The 10,523-nt window shown below is 34.4% G+C and overlaps 1 protein-coding gene across 1 annotated transcript in view; it reads right to left on the bottom strand.

Annotated features, from left to right (window-relative positions):
• Positions 1-9,836, bottom strand: part of LOC110441483 — a 15,996-nt gene extending 6,160 nt beyond the window's left edge. The window contains exons 1-3 of the mRNA XM_021484681.1: positions 9,281-9,836; positions 4,963-5,062; positions 2,601-2,741 (exon numbers count right to left, since the gene is read on the bottom strand). Coding sequence (XP_021340356.1) covers positions 2,601-2,741; positions 4,963-5,062; positions 9,281-9,709 — 670 coding nt within the window. The 5' untranslated portion in view covers positions 9,710-9,836. The remainder of the gene's footprint in view (positions 1-2,600; positions 2,742-4,962; positions 5,063-9,280) is intronic.
• Between the last annotated feature and the right edge of the window lie 687 nt (positions 9,837-10,523).

Below are 10,523 nucleotides of genomic sequence, written 5' to 3'. Positions count from 1 at the left end.
ATTTTGTTTCAAATTACTATTTAAAAGATTAGCTGCGGAGTTGTCTTTTATACACGACCTTGTAAGGCCTGTATCTTTTGTGGAGATACAGACAATTTATCAAATATATATGATTCAAACGCTTCATAAAAAATTACAAAATGTAGTTATATCTAATGTAAACTTGTTTATTACCAGTCCTTTAATTAAAGGGAAACTATTTTGCACACATCACTATTACATTATCAACTTTGGAGGAATTACTTCCCCTTTACGTTTTAAAATGTAGATGTCGGATTATGTAGATACTATGTTAACCACTGATATTGCTGTTGGGAGAGGACTTATATAGGCAATCAATTATGCCTACTCCTGTTTGACTTCATTTGTCAATAAAAAATGTCAAAAATGAAATTGAATTCACAACAGCAGTTCCTGTTTCTCTTGATTTTGTATCATCCACAGTTACTGTGACTTCATTTTCTGAAACCAATAATAACGAAGAAAATATATCATTCTCAATCAAAACTCGTGTATAAGCAGTCATATTGAGTCCTATTTAATACAGGCTTAATCCGCAATTTCAATTGTTTGCAAAGCCTACCATAAGGACTTTGTGCTTACTTGTCGTTGACATAATCAGACAACTGTGTCCATTTGAAGCTCCTGTTTATGTCTGCTTTATTCGCGTTAAGTCGAGGTGAATGAAAGAACCACGGAACAGGACATTGCATTACTATTCTGGGGGATCAACATGTATAAGTGTATAGCCATTTGCAAAATAATAGTTCTTTCAAACTGTTTGCCAGAAATTGGTTTGATTGTGATAGTATGGCATATTACCAGCCGATGTGGAGTGACAAATGTGTCCATTGACAACAGAGATATTCAAAAGCCAATCGGTATTACCACCACACTGTTAGATCATAATGTGCACAATGGAGCCGGACACATATTGATGGGGGGTTCCAACGTAGAAAATAGACAACAAAACGTGTGAATAACGAAATCAAAGTGGAGAACGTAAGCGTTGCGATATCGGCAACAAATATCCATTGTTTCTGTTAGCATCTCAAGCTTAAGGGCACACAAAACAAAACAGCGGATTTCTAAGTACTAACTTCTTCGCCTATTAAGACCATCCCTATCTACACAGTTGCCCCCTCCCCTCCCTTGTTACCCCGTGCGTTCACCAAACCGGCAAAGTTGTAAGATTCGTGTAAAACACATCACGTACAAGCATTTGAAATGTATCAACATAAAATGTAAGGATAAAACATTCCACAAAATGTTAAACTTTATGGTACAAAGTTATCGTCTGAGAACCGGAAAATATGATCTTATTAAATCCTTACAGTTATTGTCTTATATATATACACTCATGTATGTTCAATATATGTGATTCGTTTCAACAATATATCGAAAATGTAGACACAGATATTAAGTATGGGCCGCTAACAGTTTACTTAACAAGAGAGCATGGATATACATAAACTGTCTGAGATAAAAAGTTCACTTACCCGTAGAAGGCGAAGGACCGTGGACACGATCTTCTATGGTCGGCCAAGTATGTGTTGTAATTACAGTAACTCACCGAACTAGGATAACAATATGCAGATGACTCTTTTAAATGAAGTAATTCTTAGTATTCAACAACCACATCGATAGCGCTAGTAAAACGTAACAAAGAACTAATACAGTATTTCAGCGTAAATGTATTTTACGATAGTTTGGGTGTATGTCATTCATTAATTACACTTTTGATTTAAGTCGCAATTGCTAAAGTACCCACTAAATCACATTGATTAAGACCACACCTGAAAACATGTATTTTCTCGATGATTGTTACGACGGACACATCCAAAATGCACATTGCGGAAAATGTATTTCAAATCATCCGTCCTTAGTGTTAGATACACAAACTTACAGAGGTCATGGCTTGGAACGATTTACAGAACCAACCTCGGTGGTATCGTCCGAGGGCTTTTTACCTGTAAATGATTCTTTGTCGTTGAATTATTAATGTACAGATGACTTAATTTTCATGTAGTACAAAACAATCCAAACGTTAGCCCGGAGACCATCATCGTAAACGGAAGGACTGATAAATGGACAGGACGATTGAGTACCCCCTGTTTATTAACTCCGTAGGTGGGGTTCTAAGACTTTCACAGTGTTCTTAGTCATGGAAACTAACGTTTATATTGCGTGCGAGATTGCACGGGGGATCCTCCTATATTACTCTTATCTACAAACTAAACAAAGTAAATTTTGATATCGTCAACACTTATTCTTGTTACTTTTTATACTACTGCTATACTCTTTCCGGTATCGGTAAAACACAATAACTTTGTTAGAGATGAAAACATTTCAAGCGCTGTGATCGATATAATCATAAAACACATTGCAAACATTGTGTTTATGGAAATCGATCACAGCAGTGAGTCACAGTCAATAGTCATGTCGACCTTGAAATGTCATATTAACATAAAAAGTTGTAATAAAGCGGGACGAAAACATCTATTAAATGAACCCTATTCTAATGATATAACGTCTGTATTCTAAATAAGCACTTTTATTGAAGAGAAACTTTACGTATAAAACATAACCAATCTACATACCAGTTGAATTTGAACTTCTCAGCTGCTTGTTGTCAAGAAACATATGAGCAGCGACCTCCCTCTTTTTCCTGAATGCTGGTATAGCCGATGTTGAAGGTCCATGGCCCGACCCTCCTACATATCCAGCAACCGCTCCAACAGCTGAAACGTATAAATATGTTATTATTTCACACCAACACAGTGTTTTGTTCTAACAACAACCACCAGTCACAGTGGTTTGTTAATAATCGTTTCAATGTATCATCTTACCATATCATTTATATACATGTACACATGTAAGTACCATTAAGCACTCCTATCTGAAGTTTTGAATATTGCTGTTCTGTTTGTATCTAGTCATTAACAAAATGATATCCACAATCAAAGACTCAGCACACGTTGGTATTTGTTGTTTTGTATCAATGTTGTTTCTTCAATAAATCCGAATTCTACTCAAAGGGCGCTATATTTCTTTTGAAAATTACCGTACAATTGTTAAAAGCTATTAATCGGAAAACTTTTACATGCACAAGATACAACATGCAGACGAATCCCTATCCGACCACTGACCACGTTCGGTATAGCTAAACCAGCGCCCTTGGTCTTAGCGCGTCGCTAGAAAACCTAGTGTGCCAGAAAAGCAATATTTCTCCCTCCTTTTCTTTGGCTGTTACATTGTCCCTCTGCAAAGAAGTCTCGTCTCGAGACTTGGATAGTAGATATCTAGTTGGTGTTCCCTGTGTAACAATGTATACTCCCTAGCCACTGAGGACTGGCCTGATATGGTGCAATGTCCATACGCCACAGGGTCACGACGCTGCCATCAAAAGTAAGCTAGCTTGCCAGGAGGATAATTGTTCTCCTTCATATCCCTTGCTTGTTCAACTTTGTTCTCCTCCGAGAAGGCTGTACTCGGGAATGGGCCTGGGGAATCCCACGGGTCTCCTGTGTACCAAGGCATTTTCACTTTTTAGCTTGCCGGAAAGGCACTATTTCTCCTTTATACTCCTTGGTTGTTACAACTTTAACGTAAATATATCAATTCTGAAAACAAACTGATACCTTGTCGAGCTTTTTATAGCAAAATCATTATTTAAAGACTTCCGAAGCTGATAGATGTGAACCTTGAACCTCCGACCAATTCTCGGTCGCAGTAGCTAACTAAGCTACGTTAATAGTGGCAGATTCATTGTCCAGTCTAAATACAAAATGAAAGGTCAGGGAGGTAACCGTATGTAAATTGTACGATAAACGTTCAGTGAGACAGAGGTCTTTAAATATGTAAATCTGTCTTTATATTATCTTAATCTAATACATAACATGTGAACTATTGTTTATAAAGCAGATAGTACACCAATTCCCTTGTTTATACTTGTGTTCATTTAACAGTTGAATTCTGTGAGAAGATGTTATTAAAGAAAATAGTTCAATTTTGCAATAAATCCGCAAACAATGCCAAATGATGGACGACTTTCAAACAAAAAAATATATATAATAAAAGCAAATCTAACGCCTTAACTTCAAACTATATCTTTTCCTTCTAATTTCAACACTATTTATTGACAAAAATCAACTGAATTGGATATTAGGCAACTCTATCTTCAGCAACATCCAACGCTGAGAGTATTATGTATACCTTTGAGATATTGACATTTTAGATAAATAAGGGGGAAGTTACTCCTCCAAAGTAGAAAAAATGAAAATGTTGTGTGAAGATTGTCTCCCTTCCATCGGTTTTACTTTATCTAAAAGTCAATTCCACAACAAATAGATACTTTGTCTATTGTTAAGGTCACACCAACTCTTGAATATATTGAGACTGTTTGTACACTTTCAAAGGCAGGATTTCCTTCTATAAGTTTGAATGGTAATATGAAATAGGTTATGCCCAAAGTTAAAGTACATACATGTACACAATTTAGATATGTACACAAGTTAATTTATGCTCGTTAGGTAATACAATAAAGAAATATAAATACTAATAAATTATATTTTAATTGTGTATGTATCTTCCATATCACAAGAGCAAGCTAGTAGAAATCTAATTATTAATTTAAAAACATAATATGTGTAAACATAAAATTATGTTTAAAATATTTAGTTTAATCATTGTCGTTTGTATCACAGGTCGCCTAAATATGTGGTATCAATATGCAATTTTATCAATCTATAAGCAGAAACCTTTATCATATTCATTCTATTTATATCAAGTATACACTCGCGGAAATATGGAATTGTTTATGCTTCCCTTAAAATACTGGATATACCGTACAGGTGTGTGAAGATTGTGAAATTGTTTCTATAACAAAACTGTAGCTTTGCTTCTGCTTCTGAGATATTTGAAATATATAGATATATTTGATTTATCTCAATCCTATTTTACCTTCGCTTGGGTCCTCTGTGTTGGTCGAGTTGTTTGCCTCTGGACCTTGATAGTCCGTAGCTGAACTGTCCACGACGTTCCTATAGTACTCGTTGATGATCTGTCATGTGAAAAAGTGTTGACTAGCAATAGCAAAGATATAGATCCTACTAAGCAATAAAAATATCAAGAATCAGAAAAAATATATAATAATCGGCTTTGACCACATTTATTAAATTGAATGTATGTAAATTGAATATTCTAAACTTGATATTAAATACAAAACAGTTATGACATATACATGCCACTGCTAGTTACATGTAAGTACATAACTTTTAACTTAAACTATACTAAAAATTATATTACAATGTGTTTGTATTTGCTATGTTATAACAATAACTCTGGTGTAATTGGGAAGGATGGCACTGTGTATAGTGACAGTGTCTTTGAAGTGCCTCCAACCAAACACTAGGCTATTAATAATTGAAGTAAATATACTATATTAATTGAAATGGTAACATCTATGATATTCTAGTTACATGCATTTTTTTCTGTGAACAAGTATTAAATGGTTCTAGTATTCTCCTATTAATTCGAACATATACTACATCTTCTCTATAATACTCTCTCTCTCTATATATATATGTATATATGAATGTATGAAATGTGTGTATTTTCTCTGGAAAGGGCTTTTATAGGCAATGCCTGTGCCTAATCCAATTGTGGGTTTTTTAATACAATAAAATTGATTTGAAATGAAAAAGTGTAAGTACATACTAATTGATGCAATTATATCAAATCTGAAATTGTGTATATATGGTTCAATGTAACTCATTATAATACAACGGAGAGAACATACATGTTTTCCAGTTTGATTATTCGCTAAGTCAACATATATATCAGGAAATGGTTTTTATTAAACATCCATGTAAACATATGAAATACACACGAAAAAAATCCGATAGAAGTATTTGAAAATCTAAATTTTTCAAGTAGAACTGGTGATAATCGGAGATAAATGGGCAACTGCTCAGTTACTCAGAGACAAGACCAGAGCAGCCATTTTCTGTTTCGATTTTGCTCAAAAAATAACAACACGGGATAAGGTTCTTCTGATGTTGCTAATTCCGTCACATGTTGTGTTTTAACATACACATCCTAATGACGTTACTGCGCTCTGTGAAAACGTCAATGTTGACACATTATAATGCACATTTAAGCTTATTCAGCGTAACTAAGAATTGGAATGATTTACGTAGCATAAAAACCTGGAAAGAAAATATTGTTCCTGACAATATTGATTTTTATATGCAAATATGTTTGGTATATCAGCCGCTAATTTCATGGCAAGAATGCACAAAGAATACTCATCTTTTTCACTCGTAGTTGCAATTTAAGATATGTTTACTTCCCTGAAAGGAAGTGTTAATCATGGAGACTTAAAGTTATACAATATGTATGTACACCAAACCTTAATGCTGTACTTCATTGTCACTTAACAGATAACAGAGGGGGAAGATACAAACATGTTTTGTTCATTTTCAATTTAGTGACAGCTGTCAGTGACAATTATCACGTTATCTGTGTTAGTTTTGCTAATAGATAGCTATCGACCCCATGTTTCTAAATGGGTCTTGCACGTGACCATAAACGTGTACCTCATGTTTCTAAATACATGATGTTAATGTACAATAACAAACTTGAACTTAGTATCTGATGTTTACTTTTGTATATTTTGTTAATCTCTATCAATATACAGGTAGTTCACGTAATGACTTAATTATACATATATGCATATTTGTTTCATTTTTGTTGGACAGTTTTTTTATTCTTTTGCTTAAATATGTCTTTGTACTTTATTTTCTACATTAATGTAAAAAGTTTTATTTTGAGAAAAAAAACCTTGGGAATATGTCAGTTAATTCTCACTTTCACTTTTTCATCTTATGTTATTTATTTACAAAATACGATATATATAAACGTAGGTCTATCGGTCGATATCACTCTATCAGGTTCAAATAAAAATGTATTGACATCAGCAAAAATAAATAATTTATAAATATTGTTGACCAATTTGAACCGAAAAATTAAATGACCTATATTTTAACCCTCAGTACATTTTAATGAAATGTATGCCACACTTCGGTACTTTGTCTACTATAGTTACAGGATTTTTTAAAAGCTGGTTATATAGGCCATGTCTGATAGAATATCAGTACTCTTCTCTTTATGTCTTGCAATTTAACATGTGTATAGGGTTTGGATCTCAACAGTTTTAAAATTTTGTCAGCAAAAATGGCCAAAATGATTGATAATACCTATATACAGCGGAGAGGTCGCTTAAGCCCCACCACCTTAGAATGTTTTCAATTTAATAATGTTGATATTAACCTCACAGTGTCAGAGGAGAGGTATGGCTGAATTGCTCGCTTTTTGCCCGGCCCCACCAATTTTCGCTGTTCAATAAAAAGACGGACAGACGACACAGGTACGGCCTAAGCTCACTTTGGTTCAGCGGACCGGGGAAGATTAGATAAAGTAACTTCATTTAAAGTCGGCAAGTCGCAGAATAAACAAATGTACAAGCTCTAATGAGCTTTTGAGACAAACATTAACATATATACATGCATAAACATACCGGGCTGGATAAAAAAAGTGTTAAACACCCCAGCATCCGGGTGCATACGCTTTGCTTAGCGCCGTTTCGCCATACTGTATGCAAATTAATAGATGTTCAATTTTATTTAATTTAGGTAACTAAATAAACACTACACGGTTATTCATACGATTCGGTCGTATTCGTTTTCCCGCTTCAGACGAAAACCGGTTTTTTGTTTTCATCGATGTAAAACGTACAATAATTAATATGAGACGATGATTGGTCAGAACGAAAAGCTGCAACTAGCAGCTGTGCACCGAACAACCATTTATATTTACATTTGCACTGCATAGGGCCTAGATAACTCTACTGGTCCCATTGTAACATATTTTCCAATGAACTACAACGGGGATTAGGTCAGTGTAGTGATACACTAACCTAATTACCGCCAAGTGGCGATGTTCCGCTGTGTTGTGTCTTAAAATGTTATTGTATGACAGTTAAATCGCTAAATGACCACAACATATATAAAAATGGTCACATGTTAGTATACAAATTGGTAATTGACATATATGCATTTAAATAAAAAAAATATATTATTAAATTGATGTGTTTACTGTGGAACTTTCTTGTTCATTGTTTTTGTCGGCCTGGTTGCCCTTGACAACGACTGTGGAATGCGAAACTACCCGGCTGTTCCGAACAATTTACCGCTGACCCAGTCAATGTGTATAAGAGTTTTAAAACAGCAATTAACAATACTCGCAACATTGCACTACTAATATTGTTAGTTTGGAATATAAATATAAGTATTGGTTGTCATATTTTTGACGTAAAATACACGCCAATAAACGTCAAAAATATGACAACCAATCCTTAAACAAACAGCATCTGTTCGCAATCGACAATTACAATAGTCTCGCATGCTATGCATGTTTTAATGCCTTTTATAGAGTGTGTGACACATGATTTCCTGGAACTATGCAGCAATATTGATTTAATCTAAATAATGTAGTATTTCCATATTTCTGTTATCGTCGACAACTGGAAATTCACATCGATAAGATTACATGTAGGATTAATTGTTAGTGACAAAGCAACATTAATGATAATTTAGTTATTTACCTTGGTTGGTATGTTGCCATCTTTGTTGGAAAGCGTCCATGTATGCTTTAACCGATATTTTATGGCAGATCGCCAAAGTAAATAAAGGGATTTAAATCAAAGTACATACAACATGAAAAGTATGTTGTACAATTTATTTAAAATACTCTTTGGAAATATAAGACAACATCTATGTTAAGTAAGTTATGTTTCAAATAATTATATCATTGTTGGATGGAATTAACAAACGTCCAGTATTTTTGGAGATTTGTTTCACCACTAGTATGCAGTATTAGGTTGAATTAAGTTTGATAACAGCAAGTTCTTTTTAGAAAAATGATGACTATACTAAGTCTCGGTATATTTAGTGTTACGTAATACAAGTTTGTAGCTATCGTAGTCTGTATAGCAGACGACCAGTTTTAAATTTACTACATTGCTGTCACGTAGTAGCTGTTTATGTGTACACACATATATATATATCAATTACAGTAGATGTTATATATAGCACGAAAGCGGACACGTAATCTATTCAAATCGGCCGCCGTGTGTTTACATGTAACACAAGCGCCATTTTAAGATAAAGTACATGTAAAAAGACCTGCATCAGATAACAAACGTTAGTCCTATACGTACCAACAGGAACAACTTTTTCAAATTCCCTACGTCTTCCATGCAGCACATATTTGTTTTTTTGTCCAGTTTGATAATGTTCCCCGTGTCATTATTTGTGATGTTCCTTCCAACTTCAGCACAAGGGAAACACAGAGAGTTTATAGGTTCGGGGTCGGTAACATTGTTTTCCTCATTGACATGTTGTATGGACAGTACCGTCGGCGGCGTCCCTGCGTTCGTTTCATTTTGTGGACGTTGACAGTCATCAGGCCGTGTTAGTATGTTGCAGATGACGATAAATTCAACTGTTGTAACAACAATCAGAACAGCAGTACACAGTTTGTATCTTTGTTTGTTGCAATGAAGGCTTATTTTTCCATGATTGCTGTTCATAGGATCATATCTAATGTCTTGATCCGAATGATATTTAAACTCGTGTCGTGGAATCATTGTTGTTCAATTGTGACAAACATATGCATTATAACACCAAGTACACTGCCTAACGACCATCACATACACTGGCTCACAACAACTAATGAACTTGCACAGGTTGTTAGACATTGTTCCTTGATTAGGTGTTTCCCCATATATAGTTTCAGAATACATAAATAGTTACACGTCACAATCGCACTGGCTGTTGAGCATCTAATGTATTTTTGTTAAAGTTTTACCCAATTTTACTGATAAAATGTATAATTCATTTTTATTATTTTACTGAAACGAAGTTTTGGCATCCATCTACGGTTTTTAATTAGGGATCGACAGGTAGCCACACATAGCTTTGCTCAATCACTATTGAGAATTTGTACGCAAGCACAACCTCATAATATAGTGAATTTTTATATTTGTTATGATATTGTCTATTAAAGACCTGTACATAGTTGTGTTCATATGTGATATTACTAGTCAGTTTACCTGTTCATTGTAGATTTGATCATACCTGTATATCGGGTGCGCAGTGTTAACGTGTGTACTGTTTTAGTTTCACAAGATCAAGGCAATAGATAACATATAACTTTAGTAGACTCTACCATGCATTGATATGGATGAGTCCATTATGGTCTACAGTGGTGAAAGGGTTAACATATATTAATTAACCTAGTTTTTTCTTGTGAAACCAATTTCTATTATAAATACTTATCACAGTCATTATAATGCATATTTCAACCCTACTTGGCCCCTTACATAGGTAAAATAAAGCACATAGCCCTCAACTTACGGCATATTATCGTGAGACCAGATGAGGTGTTTTCCAAGTATGCTA

This window comes from Mizuhopecten yessoensis, unplaced genomic scaffold, assembly GCF_002113885.1.
Source record: "Mizuhopecten yessoensis strain PY_sf001 unplaced genomic scaffold, ASM211388v2 scaffold213, whole genome shotgun sequence".
Lineage (NCBI taxonomy): Eukaryota > Metazoa > Mollusca > Bivalvia > Pectinida > Pectinidae > Mizuhopecten > Mizuhopecten yessoensis.
The sequence above is the reverse complement of the archived record's forward strand: the minus strand, read 5'-3'. Positions and strand labels throughout refer to the sequence as shown.